Source organism: Actinia tenebrosa, unplaced genomic scaffold (genome assembly GCF_029948245.1).
Source record: "Actinia tenebrosa isolate PJP-AT-01 unplaced genomic scaffold, QUT_ActTen_1.0 PGA_scaffold5__44_contigs__length_20552954, whole genome shotgun sequence".
Taxonomy (NCBI): Eukaryota; Metazoa; Cnidaria; class Anthozoa; order Actiniaria; family Actiniidae; genus Actinia; species Actinia tenebrosa.
In genome coordinates, this window is record NW_028292582.1 from 11,620,687 (window position 1) to 11,640,848 (window position 20,162).

Here is a 20,162-nt window from a genome sequence, read left to right on the forward strand (position 1 = left end):
ACATAGGCGGAGTTCATTTTGGTTGATTTGAATCATTTAAAAGGAATGCCTTTTGAATTTGAGACAGAAACAAAGACGAAAAGTTCAAGAACATTTTAAGGTCGCAAAAGGGATTATCTTCAACCATGACTGCACACAGGAAAAATTCTACGTCAAACAACGACAGCAAGAGGATCGCAGCCAACATGAAAGAGAGAGAAAGGGTTCAAAGAATGAACAAAGCATTCGTCGACCTCAAGAAAGTTTTACCCAGAACGGCTAGTGCAACTAAGATGGATCTTCTGTCTTCAGCAAAAGATCACATCCAGGTCCTTACTGAAGTGCTTCAGGAAGCTTGTGGAAAAGACATCAAGTCGATCCTGAATGAACACAAACTGAGGAAAATTTGTGGAATTAGAGCTAGTCAACTGACGCCTTATAAAAAAATTCCTGAAACCATCTTTCAATTTTCAGTCCAAAGTCCGAAGTCCGCGATTCCATTCCAAGATGAAGCTTCTTCAATTACAGATTTCATGAATCCAGAGAGTGCTACAAACGATTGGCTGTTCTTAAGCCCTCCACCTTTAAATTGTCAGAGTATAACCAGTCAAGTATTGCCACATGAGGGTCCTCCAGAAACTGTCTTTAAGTTTGCAGTCCAAAGTCCGAAGTCTACGATTCCACTCCAAAATGAAACTGCTTCAATTCCAAATTTCGTAAGTCAAGGACAAGTTACAGGTGACTTAGGCCTAATCATAGGTCCTCCACTATGTAATTCCCAGAATCATACTCAAGAATCAGTCAATCCACAAAATTTAATGCAGCCCTATGTCAAGCCAGAAACATGGAACCCTGAAGGAGTTATCTTTCCACACCACAGGGTGACCAATGGAGAAAGTATGAGCTACAGCACCAAAGGTCTTGGATTGCCCAGTATGACATGTGTAACTCTTTGCAATCCCTCAAACAGTCAGGATATAAATCAAATAAATAGTAGACCAGTGTTTCAGCCTACCTTGTTGAATGAACTGGATCAGTTCTGTTGTGAAGTATTTGACATGATGCCTCCAGGAGACAAGGCTTAGCTGTACAAAGATATTATTCATAGCTTACCTGAGTTCTCATTTGTTCATGCGTAGTTTAACATTGGTTTCTACAAAGAGCAAGAAAACTTTAAATGAAAATTATGTAAATATGACCCTTAACCAAACTAATAATATTCTAAGCCTATTTATATTTAAAGAAATAAAGCGAATTATTCTAAATGGCTATTTTTCATAGCTTTTCTATTCAAATTTCCTCATTCAAAAATGTTATGGTATCGAAATCTCACTCTTATTTGACAGTGCATCCAAAAGTATATGATTAGGAATAGCTCCTATGCTTTGAAGGGCTAGAACCATTTTTGAAAATTTTACTGCAAATTCCCAAGTTTTATTATTCATAAAAAACCAACACAGGAATCCCGCGCGATAAGAATAATTGAATCCAGAATCCAGATATATTTTACTTCATTTCTTGTCTTTGCCCTGCTATGGGCAATTAATCAAATGATCTCCAAAAACTACCACAACGAATTTTGAACAATAAAAACAAACTTACTGATTACAAACTACGTATTATTAAAAACCGGTTAAAGGCTTTATACATTGAGCGAACGACCTTGAATTGCCCAACGTCACAACTTCAAACATTATTCAGCCTCTTCGAGAATATTCCGTTAACTATAAAAGACAATACTCGTTTTATAGGTTAATATTTCCCTTACCTTTATTCTTTGGGTCTTGGACAGTATTTTAGCATATTAAAGGCGGTTGAGTAATAATGTTCTGGTTTGCGAGTTCAAACTGAGCAAACGCGCACTACATCCGGGAATGCTAGGTTGATTTCGCGCCAATATACAAAAAGGCTTTTCCCTCGTTTTGAATCTCGTGAATTTTCTTTATTTTTTCTTTTTATTAATATTATTTCCTACCATTTTTCTTTCTTCTTCTTTCTTCTTACCTTCTTTATTCCCTTTTTCTTTCCTTCTTTGTCTTCCTTTTTTCTTCCTTATCCTTTTCAGTTTTCTTTTCTTTCTTTATTTCTCTTTCTTGTCTTCTTCTCTTTCCTCATATTTTACTTGTCCCCATACCTTCCACTAAATCCTTCCAAAATTCTTCCCAATTCGAGAATTAAAATTACTAGTTCATTCAAAATGAGACTTTTTACAAGCACAAATACAATTTTTATTGAAATAAATTCAGCTTATAATGATATCATTTATTTACAGTAGAGTGACCACAGTAAATCCGTGAAACACTAATTACTAAATAGTACAAAATAGTGCTAGTTAAACAATAGAAAACAATGGAATTTGCATGAAATTGTGCTATTTAGTATTACTAAAGTTTCACAGATTTACTGTGGTCACTCTAGTGGGTGATTTTAACTAATACATGACAGAAAAATTAATTTAACACAACTACAAAGCTTGTGATAAGATAAAATAACAAGAAAAGACCCCTTGCATGTAACCTCAAAGCAGCTCAATTTAGAGGACAAAACAAAAGAATTTCAATCTTATGATAAATGGAAACCTATTGTAATGTTTTCCAAATTGAGCTGCATTCCAATGTGCTTCAAGGGCTCTATTAATCTCTTAATGCAGCTGCTATTAGTGTTGTTACACAATGATCACTCCCCTAAGTAGTGACTTGCGTGACGACACTAATAGTGGCTGTATAGGAAACTAGGGGTCTGTTGGTGAAGCAAAAAATAGACACGATTGAGATGTAAAATACATATCGTTTTGTCAGTGTCATCTACTGGGAGCTTTTTTTATACCAGTAGTGCATGATGCTCCTTCTACTCAACTACATTTAAATAATGGGTGTCTTAAAGGACAAGCGTCCTTGTGTTTGTTTTAATGTACGACTTTCCCGGTGCATTGGATGTACGACTTTTCAGTTTCGTTTCGTCTACTTTCATCTAGTTAACTTGAACAACTTTTGTGAAAGCTAAATAAACAACATTTCTTTGGGAGATCAAGGAAGATGACTTTTTTTGACAAATCTCTTGTCATGTAGAGCTGTTCCCGCTCAACAGTGAGTCAAGACAGCTCCATATGTATCTTCCAAATCCGAGCAAATGACCAAAAAAAATTCTCTCTTAAAAAACAGCAGTGCTCCAACGATCAGCTTAATCATTAATGCCCAAACATAAACATATGCAAAGTAACAATTATACTTTTTAACAAAGATACTTCTTAAGCCTAAAAACTACAAGACAAAAAAAAAAAAAAATACAAATAAAATAAAAACCAAATAAAAGGCTCCTTAAAATCAGCAGGAAACGCTTGGAATAAATTTGTTGTCGAAGCAATTTAAATTAAACATAATTTTCAAAACTGGTAGCTTAATTTGATTACAAAAGATATTAGAAACAGCATTTTAGGAAAAAATAAAGTTGCTTGTTATTAGTCCAAATTTTGTCAAAAACCAACAGCCTTGTTGGTTATAACTGTTACATGGTGAAGGAGATGAAAACTTGAGGGCAAGACTGTGCAACAGCACTTTAAAACAAATTTCACAAGGTAAGGTTATATTACGAAACACAAGCCCTTATGAAACATGTCTCACAAGCCAAGTTTCAGTTGCACATTCAATTCTTTTGCCAAGACGTTTTCACAAGGTGACTGAATTATGTAATGGCAAGATTAAGGGAGTGTGATTTTAAGCTTTTCCAGTGGTCTTCAAGGGTTTATGAAGTATCCATTAAAATAGATTTTCAAATTTAATTTTTTTAGAGGAGTTCAAAAAGTAATAGCAACCTTAGCTAGAGGTTTCACTATGTAACATCTACTCACTTCTTCATAATGAGCCATCTAAGTGACAGAGAATTTGAACTAATAACCAAGAAATTAAAAAAAATTTATCATACAATGGGGTAGAATCAAGCTTCAAGCACCAGTTTTTGCTTCTCCAGAGGAATCTTGGTATCCAATGGAGGGGCATCGAAAACACCATCAAAATCACACTTGTCATCAAACTCATCCAAGTTAAACTTCTTTCCCTTGGCTGGAGGCTTGCAGCAGAAAGCACGGACACAACAGAATACAGTTGTTAGGCCGATAATGGTCAATAGAAGGAAGATTGACAGGCGTGCTCCGAATGGTAGGTTGTGGAAACCTTTGCAAATACTGTGTTCATACTGGTCAGTCTGAAAGCAAGCAGTTTGACGATCAATATTATTGAACCTCAAACGAGGATGAAAGGAGGCACTCCCAAACTCATCAAATTATCCCAGTCATTCTAAGTAATTCTACAACAGGTTGGTTAATGTAAAAGCCAGTTCATACCTTTCCACCATTTGAAGTTTTCTCAGAATGCAGTGGTTTCTTGGGCTTCATTGGTTTTCCCTGTTTGCGGAAGTGTTCCATGTCCTCCTTGGTAGCATGGAAAGGCTTGTCAGGAAGATGACCTACATGATCAAGAAATAAAATATATTTAGCTACTATCCCTTGTTTTTAAATTCAACTCAAGTACATCTTAAATTTTGATTGGCAAACCCAGATGCATTTAACAAATACACCAAACTAAACATCTATTTAATCGAACCATGAAACAACCTTTTGGCTTGGCTAATAAAAGTCAGGGCATAGCTAAATCACAGATCAAATTAGAATTTAGGGTATTGGACACCCTGGAGAAAACCTTCAAAACAAGAAAGAGGGACCAAAGAAAAGACACCAGAACCAAGAGAGGCAAAAATTTATTCTGCAACTATTTCTTACCTCCGCGGTTGTGTACATGGATATCACTCTTAGGAGCATGAGAAGTAATTTTGCTTTCAGCCACACGGATAATAGTTACTTTACGTTCTTTCAAGAGCTCATTCTTGGCTGAATCAAGCTTGATAACCATCTGAGTTACATCAATCTCTTTGACCAGCTTGCCATCAATTTCCACTATCTGGGCCTCTACATCAAGCTTATCAATATGGTTGGCTCCTACAGCCTGAGATCCCTCAATAACCAGGACACGAATCATGATTGGTGCAGTGTGATGACGCAAGACTTGTTTGCTCTGGCTGATTTCATCTAATGCCAGAGAAAACACATCAAAATTATCTAACTGTATTTCAAACATGGCAGAGTTATGACAGTTTCTGGAGCTACACAATACATATTTATCAAACCCTTCCTACCCCTTGGAAATTCAAATCCCCCTCTGTGGGGAGGTATTGATATTTTCTGGAATTACACAATATACTCTCCTCAGACTCTCTCTACACCCTTCGGGAGATATATGGATATTTGTGATCCCCAGACTCTCCCCACCATTTGGATATTCTAATTCCACTCTATGGGAGAAGATGGATATTTTCTATCACTACACAATATACCCTCCTCTGACCTTCCCCACATCTATTTGGATGAAGTATGGATATATTTTTCCAATTTTCTACAACCAGATATTGAGAAAGGGAATCATACCAATTTCAGCATGGAAGTGGAAAGCTGTAACGGCTCCATGCTGTGCTCTCAGGCCATTGACATGAATATTGCCTTCGATAACAGTCACTTGGAAAGCAACCTGTACAATGTCAAAAAAACAACATTGAGGACTTCTCTATCAAAGCATGATGTCTGCATGAATCTAAGAGTGGCATTAAGGCATGATTACATGGAGCAATTTTCTTTGCAACTTGTCTTGCAACGGCTTTGCAACACAAGTTGCATAGAGCATTACAATGTGTAACCTACCTGTACAACACAATTTTTTTTAAATGTTGTGAAACAAGTTGCAGCATTTGCAAAAATTAGAATTTGTTTCTACTTTTGGCAATGATTTAGTCTCTGTTGCACTGTGTTAACACTCTTGAAACTTGTGTCACATCGCTTTTGCAAGACAAGGTCCAGAGAAAATTGCTGTGTGTAATCATGCTTTAGGTGGTATAGCAGACTTGGTTGTCTTTCTCATGAAAAAAACCTTGATGATTTCATTATTGAAGTATTACTTATACATAAATCTAAGAGTGTAGCAGATGTTATTGTTTTCCTAATGAAAAAATAACATTGATGTTTTGTTATCAAAATATTTTGGTCTAGCTTGGGCACAAGCAACACCATATGAGGAATGGTGAAAAAAAGATGTCAAAAGATGTTTTTACCAAAGCTTGCTTATATTAGGAGGGGGCTAGGTATGTGCTGTTAAAACTAAACAAAACCTAAAACTTTCCTAAATATATCTTTCCCATAACAGAACAGTACCCAAGAACCAAAGAATAATTAATGACAAAAAATTCAAAGTTAACGTGTTAATTTATGCCTGACATGAGCTATGACGTCAAGTTTGTTTCAAGAAATATTCAAATATAGATTCCAAATATTATCTCTTACATAACATTTTATTTCTTTTAAGGGATTAAGGGATCTGGTAATATCTTAAGACAGATTTACTCAGAAAAATGCAAATAGTATTCTTAATTACATAACTTACGAATATATTTTTTCTATACAAAACGATATTATACTCCTACGCACTTAAATTAAAAATACTAAAGTCACCAAAACACACTTTTTTTTATACCACCTAAATAAATATATATTGTTATATCTGAGTGTTTTGTGAAAATTGAATCAATCCAGCGTCTTGTTTGCCAAAAATATTCATATTTGATGAGAATGATGAGAATTGTACAAAGTTATCATGAAGTTTACAAAGTTTTATTAGTAAAAAGCGAGACTAGAAATTTAAATACGTCTAGCATCTGAGAAATAATCTGAAGTAGAGTTTTACGTATTAATTTGGAAGAAAAGGTAAAATATTATGTTGAAGTTATTGTTGACGAAGACGTCGTCAAGCGGAACTTTAAATTCAATGCATCGCTTCAAAAGAAAATTCGAGCAAAAACAACACCCTGTTTCGCTATCATTATGTCTAAAAAAACTAAAGATTTTACAGAAAAGTTCCTCATTTTCCATTACATAAGGTATATGCTTTTAGAGAGGAGAAGACAAGGTATTTTCTGTATTTTTACCTTCAAAACTTGAGCGTCTTTAAAGTTTCCAAGTCCATCTCGCTCGATCTTGGTTGTTTCTACGTTAATCTCAACTCGCTCCTGATTCTTTTTCTCTGATTCTGACACAGTAATCTTGGCTGTTTCACTCTTTTGAATATTCTTATCGTCACCTAGTGAGGCCGTTATCAAAATAAGGCTGAAAATGAGGGATAAAATACGGTTCATTTTGAGATAATATCACAATTCTTCTTCTTTGAGCGAAGCGAAGGAAATTATGCTAATGTCAGCAAGTTCCCGGATATCTAAGTACACTTAGGTCCATCATAGGTGCCTGTGGTTCATATTTTAACTCTTCCTCAAAAAAGGAAATGTTTTTAAGCACAACAATATCCTAACATCAGAATTTGAGATTAAAGATATATAGAAGTATGCTTTAAAATTTCGTGCTAAAACTAAAAAGTTAAAACTCGCGTTTAGCTTAGGTACATCATGGCCCCTAAATATAGCACCTTTAAAGTTACACTAACTTTAAACATTTCCAAACTACGAATAACCTTGTTAAAATCAAAAATTGTAAATGAAGCCAATATAAGACTATAAATTCACATTTCATGCGAAAAAAAGAAGAAAAATTGAAAATAATATAAAGGTACTAAATCAAAGTAGTGATTTCTGTACCTCCAAATAACGGGCTTTGGTCAATGTCACGCAAGATTTCATTTACGTAATCACGATTATAAGTCAGCAGTTTGTAAATATGGCGTCGCTAGCTAGGAATTTTATTAGGCAATCTATATCTCTTTCTGCACAACCTAGCAGGTTATTAGCTGCTAGAGGTGGAGTTTCGTATTTTATGAAGACTTTTGCTCGATGTAATTCAAATACGACTGATCCTAAAGGAAAACCAAAGCCTCAAACGTGAGTATCTAAGCCTTGTTACTCAATAATTTGCAAAGCAATCAATCAAGTCAAAAAAGACTAATAAATCTATCAGTAAAATAAGATTGGTCAACTACAACCATTTTTTTTAGTTTCAGAAAAGGGCAGAATTTCGTAACTTGTTATAAATTATCTTTATATAAAGTCTTTGCATCATCACGTGATGGCAGCCATGGCAGTAGGCACAACAATAGAGTATTTTCACCGTGGGAAACTGAATTTTCTCAAGTAAATCAGACTAGAACAAATTCAACTGTTCCTGCCTTGTGTCATAGCTGCCATCATGTGATGGTGCAAAGCCTCTATAAGTCTCATAAGCTAGGGACTAGTTCTCTCGTTTACCCCCCATGTATTTCTTATGCTATTTCTTTATCTTTGATGGATATATCTGGTGTCCTAGATGGAAAGTGTCGGAGATATGGCTAAAAATGGTGAAGGCAATTTCGATAGCTTTCAATGCATGCGTACATTATTTTTTCTGTTTACAGAGTGACAATCAGTTTTATTGACCGCGATGGCGACAAGATCTCAGTGAAAGGAAAAGTGGGGGATTCTTTACTGGATGTTGCAAAAGATAATGATATTGACCTTGAAGGTATTGCATTAAAACTGGTATTGCCTGATTGCTACTGAACTCTGAAACAACCTCTGGGCTGATTCAAGTCAGGGCATGGCTAACTCACAGATAGAACCCTGAAACAACCTCTGGGCTGATCTAAGTCAGGGCACAGATCACTCACACGTCAAACCCTTATCTAAGTCAGGGTGTGGCTCACAAATTGAATAGGAATCTATTTTATTGAGTTTCGTTGAGAGTCAGAATAAAAATTGAAAACCCTGTTAAAAAACCCTTGCATTAAGGGAGAGATGGAACCAACAAATTCTACTCACATGTGATGCTGAGTCCACAAATCAAACCTTTAAACCACAGAGGTGAGAGGTACTGAGAAACAAGTGCAACATTGATCAAAACAGTTGAAGTTTAGACATTTTATCTTACAACTTTGTGCAGGTGCGTGTGAGGGAACGCTGTCTTGTTCTACTTGTCATTTGATCTTCAATCAAGAAGAAATGGATAAACTTAATTTAGATGAACCTGCAGATGAAGAGCTTGATATGCTGGACCTTGCTTATGGGCTGACAGATACGTAAGTCCATCATGTTGTTATGCATTGTAGTTTAGTTGCAGTATAAACAACATCATATATGGCATGATGAATGAAAGGTGTTTGTACCCAAGCTAGACCGTGCATCATCTTTACTTTCTCATACAAGATCTAAATGTATGTGATATGATGAATTAGAATATATGATGACAGTGTAGATGATGGTGATGGTGGTAATATTGATGATTATGATAATCATGATCATGATGTTGATGATCATCACACCATCTTGATTATGGTGGTTATATTGATGATGATGACATTATCGATGATGGTGATGGTAGTTATATTGATGATAATGATGCTCTACATGTATGTGATATGATAAACGAGGAAATATGATAGCAGCGTAGATGATGGTGATGGAGATGGTGATTATGATAATGATGATGGTGATGATGGTGATTGTGATGATTGTGATGGTGCTGATGATGGTGATGGTAATGTTGATGATGGTGATGGTGGTGGTGATGGTGCTGCTGATGATGATGATGCCAGTGATGGTAAAGATCATGATTATGATGGTTATGATGATAAAATAATCTTTCTGAAATCGTTCCCCAGTGATAATGAATGATGCATCATGATGATGGTGATGATGCATGATTATAGTGGTAGGAATGATAATGAAGATGAAAGAAACTTTCTGAAATTTCTCCCATTAATGACTTTCATCTTTCTTATAATTCCAGATCAAGACTTGGATGTCAAATAACTGTAACCAAAGATTTTGAAGGAATAACTCTAACTATTCCCAAAGCTCACAGAGATGTCAGAAGTGCTTAAAGCAGCAATATCTGTACACTGACAGCACACTTAAATATCTTACACCCTTGACAATTCTTGTATTTAATGTAGTATAGTATTGATTTATTGTAGTGGGTACACATCAGCTTTCTGCCACCCACCCTGGAGTGGTAAATCCAACAAAAATGTCCTTTTTAAATCCATTCATTTTTGTACTCTTTTTCACACAAGGCTTAGTATTTTTAATTTACATTTTTGATTATGCAATGTCACGATGTTTTTACACATGGTAGAAGGTGTTTTGCTCCAGTGCTTCTTGGTCAAATCCTATGATGGAGAAACACCGGAGCAAGAGAACCTCTTGAACACAGTGAAGAGTCAGTTTCATGAGCAACAGACATTTAGAATGACTATTAGAATAATTACACCTCTCTCTCTAATGGTTATATTTCAAAATTAAGATGAAAACAAGTTAGCCACCATTGTTTTGGTTTTCAAAACTGGCACTTTTTCGTATTTAGTGGTCTATCACTAATATACCACAGTAGCTCAGCCAATCAGAGTGCAGGATTTGTGATATACCATCATTAGTCTGAGACTAAAATATAATTATTTTACAAGAGGATATCTTATGAATGTGGAAACAATGAAATTTAATACCAACTTTATAGCATCTGCTCATTATCCAAAGTCAAGTAAAGATACTTTTGTGAAAATTTCAAAATGTTGATTACTCTAAGATATTTATAGTCTTTTTCAAAGATCACTGGAAATACTGTCAACTCGCCCTCAGCCTAATGAGTGTTTTGGATCCCCTAAAGGGCCGCTAGTCAACTGATTAACAACCCGACTGACGGGCATCTCACAATATCTTTCACCACAGAAATCCGTACAACACTTGTAACCTGCACTGCACTCGTTGTCCTGGTCGCACTCGTTATCCAAATCTGCTTCCAGTGGGCATTCAGGCTGTGGGATGACTTCTGGGCACACGAACTCAGTATATACCACTTCTTTAACTTCGTATGATATCACATTGATGGCCGGGATCTTAAAAGGAAGGTCACAGACTCGAATCCCGCAGTAGTTTTTACAGCATTTCAACCCTGGATAATCTAGATAAATGTCTTGGCACTGTTGGTCATTTTCGCATTCGTCTGAGGTAATTTCAGTTTGGCACTCTCCTGGGGGAAACACCTCACATTCACCGGGTACGACCAGTACGGGCGATGATGTGTTTGTCGGGGGGGTCGGCCTTGCATGGACGATGTACTCGGTGCTCAAAAACATGAAGACGGCGAAGAATAGGACAGTCACGTGAGTCATGCTGCTTGCGTTATTTTCTGAAAGCTAAAAATAGGTGGAAAATAATCAATCAATCAATCAAGACTGGAGCATATGAGTTTGATATACTCACTACCGACATAGAAGATGTCCAGAAACATTTTATGAAAATATACCTTTTAGCGCAGGCAAGAAACTACCATAAAAATCTGAAAATCTATCCGTGCCAAAAAAGCCGTGTTTTTTCCCCCTGAAAAATATCTTCTCAGTTTTACTACGGTCTTTATATCTATTTACAACAGACTTTAAGTCCAAATTTGCTAGAGAAAAGATCGAGTCATGGAAAATCTGGACACAAATGTGCATGCGATCTATGGCACTAAACCGGCAGTTCTCTGTTTTCTGCAAGTACTAGAACAAAATCTAATTTTGCCACACTCAGTTCCCAAAACTTTTCCTAGCTCTAATACATACAAATAAATTTGACGCACTGATTTAAAGCTAAGAAATTTCGTATAAGAAAGAAACCATTTCCTTACCTTAGTATTGACGATGCTGCTTGCGATGATATAAGACTGAAAACTTCACCTAACATCTCTGTGCTACAGCCCTCTATTTATATAAATTTTACTGGTTGATCTTTGACTTATGCATCAACAAGCCTCTTAGCAGATAACAGAAGCAGGACGTTCATGTGGTTGAAAAGATCAAAAGTCAGCACTTAACATGATGAAGTACGTAATGGGGTCAAAAAGCCTTCGTTGCCTAGAAGGCACTATTACGTTGTCTTTCTATAGTGATCCCTTGCTCCGCGCTACCATGTACGCTACGTAAACGCTAACTACGTACAAAAAAAAAAAATTTGCTGGAAAACAAATGTTCTACCTAAAACATTATGTCGCGATATTTTTTATTATTGAAGTATTGCAAACTTTTATGTGTATATGCGGACCTTCTATTTTACGTCGCACGCAGTATAGTTTATTCCAATGATAATAAAAACATGCATATGCCCGTGTAATCTCATCCTGACGGAAGTACTTGAATGACAAACTAAAAATAAAAAGAAAGAAAAAGAAAAGTTGAAAAATACATTTATCTACGAATTACAGGCTAGACATGGCATGGATGTCACTCCAAATTTTCCCTCGACTGGCATAACGTCACTGCAAGAGAGAAGGTCAAGTCTTACTTACATTTCGGCACTTAATGATAATACAATCCTTAATGATTTCCGCTTACTAGAATCGTCCACACAAAACCTGTTGTTCCTTTCTTGCAATGACACCTGTAGTCAAACTATCGGTGACGGCATGGTCGCCCTACATTATGGAACACACGCGCAGACAATATCTGAAACACTGAAACTCGCCGATTTATAAATTAAAAATCGTCACTGAAAACGTTTTCAATCCCAGTCATTTTATTAAAAAAACGTACCTACACTTTTTCTATTATTAGCGCATCGAGGTGATATAGAATAATAATAACGGGGTTCTTATATAGCGCATTTTACATGGTCTCAATGCGCTTCACAATCATGACCAGTGGAGGACTTTACGGGCTGCGTATTTAGGCGCTAGTAGCAGCCGTGCAGCTTACAATCATGAGTGATTTGTTAGTAAATTAGTATTAATGCCTCCACATTGGGATAGGGTGTTGAACCGGGAGACAATCCCCTACTCTTATACAACAGGTTCTTTTATGTCCCCCATTTTACCATAGGTTAGGAAGGGTTGGGAGACAGGGACTACGGTTTTAAGTCCTTGTCCGAGAAGACTTGAAGGTCTAACCATTTGCAGATGTAATTACAAAGGCAGCACCTTCTCCTCAGTTATTTTAAGACCCTGAGTGTTGGTCCGACCGAGGCTTGAACCACGACCTCCCGCACAACAGACCGACGCTCTTACCAACTGAGCTAGCCAGGTAGAATGTGCTAGAATATAGTCAGTAAAAAGATGCAGGGCTTCAACTTCCAGAGATTTCGGGTATTTAAAACATATGTTTTTATTTGCTTGTCAAGCTTGTTAACTGATTACCACACAATAAAAAAACTTATTCGACCGCACGTACCGACAAAACTAAAAGTGATTTAATTTGAATTCAATTGATTTTACTTAGCGTGTTAGGTTGTACGTAGGGAGGAAGACCGGAGAATCCGATAGGAATTGAAAATACCCAAAAATAACTATGTCCACATGTGGTGCCCAGTCCAGAAATCGAATAAATCGAGACACCATACCGCGCGAGAAGCAAGTGTATAGCATTCGTGGACTTGCGCAGATATTGTTTGATGCGCACGTGCGTGATCTAATACAGAACCTTAGCGCTCACGTAAATGAACTTCTGGAAATTAAAGGTCGAAACTAATCCATTACTGTAGTGTTGCCGAAATCGTTTTTCGTAGATAATAGCGGGCAAATAATAAAAAGACATGTCAATTACTACAATAACAGACTGCTGCAGCGTCAATGTACGTGCACTGAGCATGGCCAAGTCAAATCAGGGTCACATAACTTGCATTTATCCCAAAAATAAATCTCAATCTGTTACATATCTTGATGCATAAAAAGGTTTTTGGCCAGAAAAGGGCGGGGCTTGTCATGTTACCCCTTGCACTTTATTTCCAATAATCAGGGTAAAAAATAGTAAATCTTTCTTCGCTTGAGATTAAATAGACTATTATTTTGATGCAAATGTTTTTCATTGACTGATTTTAACATCCTGCTGGGGTTTATTTCTAGAGGTCGATCTATCGGCTCCGAGAATGTTCTGTGTTCACGTATACTGCTGCTTTTCAAAGCAATCACACTGAAATAGCTTCTGTCTAGATCTATCCATGAGTGCTTTTATTGCTAGTGTCCTACGCAGCCGCTGTTAGGTTCATGACGTAGAGATGGCCCTAAGATGTTTTGAATATCCGCGTTGATTTCTTAGAGGAAACCATTGAACTGTCAACATAATGAAGGCTTTCACTCAAGAATACTTGAGGATCTAGTGGGCAATTAGATAATAGATTTGGGGGAGGTTTGATGATGGGGTTATGTTGTACGATATTTATTTTTATGAGCAATTCCTGCATGCAAAATGTTTTTGCATTTGCTCGATATTTCTTTACCGAAAGGCCGAGAGGTTGCGATATGTTTTTTTGTAGGTGAAGTGCTTGCTCGATATTTTTAGGGGATTTACGCAACCCTGCCCCCTATCGCCCTCAATTATCTAATTGTCCGTCCCTTAATATATAGTAAAAATATAGTTCTAGCAAACACTTGTGCATATAAGCATAATCACATAAGCTTGATAAACTTTAAACTGTCTTGGTTTTCGAGCGCTGTGATTGAATAACTGCGCATTTTTAAAAATTATAAAATTATGAAATATTTTCCACTCAAGAAATACGTGCATCGATTCAACATTTATAACGTCCAACGGTCAGTTATCACGTCATTCTTAATTTAGTTTGCAAATATTGCATCTCAAAACCATGCCAGTGAATATTTGCAAATGAGAGCGTCAATATGACGACAGAATATTCCTGAACAACAATCGCATATCTCATCAGTACATCACCATCCTCACAATGATCGATGGGTGACCTATATTTGACAAATGTGCTTTGGCAAGGACCAGTTCTGAGTTACGCATGCGCAGTTTTAATAAAGTTGGTTGACCAGATATACCGATATATACTCTAATATCATGGAATGTTTTTTAAATAATTGTAAAGCATCGAGTGGCGAAGTTACCATTTTCAAATGATTTTACGCTCAGTTGGTGTTTTTTTATATCTATTTTGCCTCAACAAACTGTTGAGGAGAACTACAATCATTGCCATACTTAGTTGGCACGCTTGACAGATTTTAGTATTTTGGAGGGTTCTTCGCAAAACACTACCTAGGACTAAACCCCCCTCCCCCCGTACAATGTTGGGATTCCTGCAAGTTGGCAGGGGGTTGGCGAGTCTGATCAGGGGTACCAACTTTCTTTCAGGGAACAGCAACATTGTACAGTGGGGGAGGGGGAGACAGAGGAAGGCCATTTTCTGTGTTAGCCAAAATGTGCCATCGTGCCAAGTATCTTGGCAATGATCCTTCGGTATCCCATAATTTCGTATACTGAAAAAAATAGAATTAAAGATGACAGTCGTTTGCGTGAGCACCAGAACAGACCAGAGAATACCGTCCAAGTGCAATAATATTTTTGGTCAGCGGCGAAATTGATCTCGAATTTGATTGGCCGAGAAAGTCACACCATTAGTCCGCAAAAGATTTGCGATTAGATTTCTATTTTTACAACAAACTCAATAAATATACTCTTTTCTGCCTGGTCAAGATCTAGAGCAGTACAATTGATCCTCACCGATAACAAATCGCGTGATGACCTTGAGTACTGAGTAACTTAATCATAATCTGTAAGTCTTGTATTCCTTTACGGATTTTTTTTTTCAATGGTAATAAACTTGAAACTTGATTGATTTCTGCTGTGTTATAGTTCTTAAAAGAACTTTCAAATTAATCAATTATCGTACCCATTAATTATGAATTACGCTCGGGTTTGTGTTATGTTGCATGAGAAAGTTGAGTGATTGTTGTTTTGAGAGTTCATAACTTTCAAAACATCATTATAAATTGCACTCAAGGGTCGTACGATTTCCTGTACGAAAAAGCCGATACATCGAATAAGTCATTGACCTTTCCAGTCGCAAGCCAACATTATCGGCTTGTTGGAGTAGAACATCTACAAAAGTTAACAAATTAACGAAACAACTTCTTTAGGAATATAAGTTGTACTTAAACCCTCTTTCCGGAAGGCAAACAAAGCGAAATTAGAAGCGCTGACCGCTTATGCAAAATATGCATTATCTTTTATAAGATAACTGAGTTCTAACGCGCGCGCGTGCTCTGATTCATTAAAATGCCATTCTAGCCCGAGAGAATCTAGAACATATCTAAAGGCCGGTTTAGACGGTACGATTTTCGCCTACAACTATTGTATACAACACGCTCGCGCCATCCTACAACTCGAGTCGTAGCGTGTAAATCAAGCCTACAACTCCCCTACGACAGACGAGAGCGTGTTGTATAGGATAGTTGTAGGCAAAAATCGTACCGTCTAAACCGGCCTTAAAATATCTTTACGAATTGAAAAGGTATGAAGACCAAACCAGTTTCCGTAAAGAATCTTGATTTTTAATGCATAAAAGGTTATCTGAAAGGTCTAGAAAAAAATCGTATATTCCGTGCGCACGCTCTTAATTAGAACTTTAAAAAATCAAAGAAAGTATAACAGCACCAGCACCAGCACCAGCACCAGCACCAGCACCAGCACCAGCACCAGCACCAGCACCAGCACCAGCACCAGCACCAGCACCAGCACCAGCACCAGCACCAGCACCAGCACCAGCACCAGCACCAGCACCAGCACCAGCACCAGCACCAGCACCAGCACCAGCACCAGCACCAGCACCAGCACCAGCACCAGCACCAGCACCAGCACCAGCACCAGCACCAGCACCAGCACCAGCACCAGCACCAGCACCAGCACCAGCACCAGCACCAGCACCAGCACCAGCACCAGCACCAGCACCAGCACCAGCACCAGCACCAGCACCAGCACCAGCACCAGCACCAGCACCAGCACCAGCACCAGCACCAGCACCAGCACCAGCACCAGCACCAGCACCAGCACCAGCACCAGCACCAGCACCAGCACCAGCACCAGCACCAGCACCAGCACCAGCAGCACAAGTGGAGTTGCGTCTGCTTGAGTCGTAAAGGCTGGTTTTCACTAGCGACATAAACGACGGAAGCATAAGCATGAGCATAAGATCGTTATGTCCTAGTGTAAATGAATGTGACGGAAGCATAAGAGGAACAATAGAAAGTTTCCCGTGCAGGGGACTGAGTACGAGAATTTGATTGGCTTACCACCTTGTGCTTCTGCATGTTAGCGACGGAAGCATAAGAATCTGGTTTTCACTAGTGACGTAAGGACGGAAGCAGAAGCAGAAGCATAAGAAAAAGGAAACCTTCCGTTCCTTCTGCTTATGCTTCAGTCGATGTTCTGCTTCTGCTTACGTCTCCGTTTTTTGATTTTCACAGGAACATAAGACGTCTTACGCTTCTGCTTCTGCTTCCGCTTCTGCTTCCGTCGCTAGTGAAAGCCAGGCTTAAGTAAAAAACAGGGCTTAAGAGAGCACAAGAGAAACATAGCGACAAAAATAAAAAGAGTCCAAGATATCGTACTTTTAACTAATGAGCCAGAGATTAACCTTTTCTCAAGAGCAAAAAACTCTTTTTTTTTTCCGGCTGTATCCAAGATGAAAGTTGAAACTCAGAGCGACGGGGGGGAAAGCAATATGACGTAAGAGTTTTAGATACTTTCATCTAACAAAGCATTTTCGACCAATCAGATCTCGCCTAGCGCGCGTTAGAAATCAATCAGAAATATTAAACAGTACATGTGGTATGAACTGATAAATCATATACTCATTACAATGGCCAATGTGAAGATGAGAATATGTGGACCGCATGGCACTAATGAAATACATGAAGATATAGGCCAATGTGCTTAAGCTTTCCATTCTAATCCCCCTTACAGTACTTGGGAGACCCAATAACCAGTCTAAATCCTAATCGTATTAGACGAACCCGGTCAAGTTTATTATGACGCAAAATATCATATACATTACACCACAGCTGAGCACATAAATAAGAGACCCACGGTCCTACAGACTGACCTGCAGACTGAAGTACATTATTGTGCTTTTCAAAGGAAAGATTTTGAGAAAAGGTTAGAGACTATCTTAAACATTCACGGTGGCTTTTTCTTTCCCCTTATTCTTCTCTTCTCTGACTTGAGCGTGACTTAAACGTTTTCATTCTAAGTTACGCCTTTTTTATTCCATTTGTAATATTCTTTTCATTGCCTTGATTTAAGAAATAGCGCATGATATGTGTTTTTTCAGTTGCAAAAGTTTTTGAAGATTTATTATCTACGCTGCATGCACTTCTTATTTATTTCTCAGCCTTGCGAAACGCGAGTTTGTGCACAATCGGACTTCACCTAGTCCAGTAGCTGGAGCATCTATCTATATTCTTGTGGGGCTTTGATATGATTGGATGTAAAGTATGGGCGAGGTTCCTTTATTCTTTTCTTAATTTATATCTTGTAGAGAATATGGCACGTATTGCGAATCAGGCGACTCTCTTTTTAATGGCCTTCTTGCTCTTGAACACTGAATACCATGTCAGTGTCCATGCAATGCCAACCTCCAGGCCACCCGTACCTCCGACAAACACATCATCACTTGTTTTGGTCATACCCGGTGAATGTGAGGTATTCCCTCCAGGGGAATGTCAACATTTTACCTCAAACGAATGCGAAAATGACCAACAGTGCCAAGACATATATCTAGACTATCCAGGGTTGAAATGCTGTGAGAACTACTGCGGGATTCGAGTCTGTGACCTTCCTCTTAAGATCCCGGCCATCAATGTGATAACATACGAAATTAAAGAAGTGGTTTATACTGAGTTCGTGTGCCCAGAAGTCATCCCACAGCCTGAATGCCCACTGGAAGCAGATTTGGATAACGAGTGCGACCAGGACAACGAGTGCAGTGCAGGGTACAAGTGTTGTACGGATTTCTGTGGTGAAAGATTTTGTGAGATGCCCGTCAGTCGGGTTGTTAGACAGTTGAGTACCGGCCCTTTAGAGGATCCAAAACTCTCATTAGGCTGAGGGTGAGAGAGAAGAGTTACTAAACTCTGGGTTGACCACACGGAGTTATGGAGCTAACAATTAAAACCTCCACTCTGAACTATGAACTAGTAATATTGCAAATACATTTATAACCAACTAAAATATTTCCTTAAAGGAAAAATCGAGTAATTGTTTTCCTTGTGAAGTAGGAAATAAAATGTACTTCTCAAAGAGATAGAGCCATTTGCATTAAATCCTGACTTACCTGGGGGTCAAGACAGTGAAAAATTAAATATAAGAAAGATATTTCCGGACGGTTTTGTAAACAGTACAGATACCAATTTTGAATGAAAGTAAAATTCTTTAATTTACGAAACATGCTTCGGCATTGTCCAACAACAAGTATCTTTATTATGCTTTACAACATTAATGTTTATAGCCAAGACTCAGGTAATACAGGTAATAGCTGCTCAGTATAGTAAGGTAATCGAGCTGAGCAGCCGTTATCTGTTTTTTTTTTTTTTTCCCACATTTTATAAGGTCGCCTCAACTACAGCTAATCTCAGCTTCTGAGTTGGACTCTAGATAAGTTCAAGGATTTTGTTATTGTCCAAAGCTAAGTAGGCTATGAAAAATAAAATATTAATACCCAAATGTTGTCAATCCGCAAGAGAAGGAATTCGTTTGATTTATCCCCCAGAATGGGAATCACTAGTCGAAGAGGGGTCTATTGCCATGTTGATAGCTTTGTTTGATTGTCGAATCTTTTCAAAAGAAAATGTGCATATATATTTTTAATGTGAATAAGATATGTGTTTCAGTAAAGGTCAATGGAATTTCAAAGCGGTTTTTTTGAAATACGATTTTTCACTTTTTTTCTTTTCTCTTTTGGTGCTTTAGCGTTTTATCGAGAAGTGTGGATTTTAAAGATTTTGATTATTTTTTCTTGGTTTTTGACGAGTTTTCTCTCTGCGCATTTGCGGTATTAGCACCTCCCCCCCCTCCCTACCCCTCACTGTTGGTATTCGTAAATGTTGACGCTGAATAGTAAATGAGTTCGTAATAGTCGACCCCTTGCAGCACTTTGGGATACAGCTCAATGTGGGACAAAACAATAGGTTCCAATTCTCAGGAGATTGGAATTCTTTTGTTTTGTCCCCCAGATCGAGCTGCATTGACGTCACATTCAATCAGGGAACGCGGCAGTTATTTGGGAACTCAAAATTAGTGTATTAAAGAAAGCGAAAGCTTTCTTTTCTGTGCTCTTGTCTATCAACGCACATAATATAAAAATTTGCCACTAGTCAAAACATTGCCCTCTGTGAAATAAATTGTATA

The 20,162-nt window shown here is 37.8% G+C and overlaps 4 protein-coding genes across 4 annotated transcripts; 2 read left to right on the plus strand and 2 right to left on the minus strand.

Annotated features, from left to right (window-relative positions):
- Positions 1-2,183: 2,183 nt before the first annotated feature.
- On the minus strand, positions 2,184-7,265 carry LOC116304535 (uncharacterized). Its single transcript, XM_031714281.2, has 5 exons — positions 7,003-7,265; positions 5,456-5,555; positions 4,754-5,059; positions 4,319-4,440; positions 2,184-4,179 (listed from the first exon to the last, which is right to left on the minus strand). Exons 1-5 carry the CDS (start codon positions 7,207-7,209, stop codon positions 3,913-3,915), a joined length of 1,002 nt encoding a protein of 333 aa, XP_031570141.1. The 5' UTR covers positions 7,210-7,265; the 3' UTR covers positions 2,184-3,912.
- A 436-nt stretch (positions 7,266-7,701) lies between these two features.
- On the plus strand, positions 7,702-10,552 carry LOC116304537 (uncharacterized). Its single transcript, XM_031714283.2, has 4 exons — positions 7,702-7,902; positions 8,412-8,518; positions 8,936-9,071; positions 9,782-10,552. Exons 1-4 carry the CDS (start codon positions 7,742-7,744, stop codon positions 9,873-9,875), a joined length of 498 nt encoding a protein of 165 aa, XP_031570143.1. The 5' UTR covers positions 7,702-7,741; the 3' UTR covers positions 9,876-10,552.
- On the minus strand, positions 9,923-11,723 carry LOC116304536 (uncharacterized). The gene is made up of 2 exons (XM_031714282.2): positions 11,660-11,723; positions 9,923-11,186 (listed from the first exon to the last, which is right to left on the minus strand). Exon 2 carries the CDS (start codon positions 11,160-11,162, stop codon positions 10,626-10,628), a length of 537 nt encoding a protein of 178 aa, XP_031570142.2. The 5' UTR covers positions 11,163-11,186; positions 11,660-11,723; the 3' UTR covers positions 9,923-10,625.
- Positions 11,724-17,806: 6,083 nt separating this feature from the next.
- Positions 17,807-19,478, plus strand: LOC116304543 (uncharacterized). The gene is made up of 2 exons (XM_031714290.2): positions 17,807-17,912; positions 18,295-19,478. The coding sequence occupies exon 2, from the start codon at positions 18,300-18,302 to the stop codon at positions 18,861-18,863; it is 564 nt and encodes a 187-aa protein (XP_031570150.2). The 5' UTR covers positions 17,807-17,912; positions 18,295-18,299; the 3' UTR covers positions 18,864-19,478.
- Positions 19,479-20,162: the final 684 nt, after the last annotated feature.

Coding starts and splice junctions, on each gene's coding strand:
- LOC116304535 (XM_031714281.2), bottom strand. CDS start 7,209: ATGAACCGTATTTTATCCCTCATTTTCAGCCTTATTTTGATAACGGCC. Junction 5,556..7,002: donor AAGACGCTCAAGTTTTGAAG/GTAAAAATACAG, acceptor GACATTGTACAG/GTTGCTTTCCAAGTGACTGT. Junction 4,441..4,753: donor CCATGTACACAACCGCGGAG/GTAAGAAATAGT, acceptor TTGATCATGTAG/GTCATCTTCCTGACAAGCCT.
- LOC116304537 (XM_031714283.2), top strand. CDS start 7,742: ATGGCGTCGCTAGCTAGGAATTTTATTAGGCAATCTATATCTCTTTCT. Junction 8,519..8,935: donor TAATGATATTGACCTTGAAG/GTATTGCATTAA, acceptor AACTTTGTGCAG/GTGCGTGTGAGGGAACGCTG. Junction 9,072..9,781: donor GCTTATGGGCTGACAGATAC/GTAAGTCCATCA, acceptor TTATAATTCCAG/ATCAAGACTTGGATGTCAAA.
- LOC116304536 (XM_031714282.2), bottom strand. CDS start 11,162: ATGACTCACGTGACTGTCCTATTCTTCGCCGTCTTCATGTTTTTGAGC.
- LOC116304543 (XM_031714290.2), top strand. CDS start 18,300: ATGGCACGTATTGCGAATCAGGCGACTCTCTTTTTAATGGCCTTCTTG.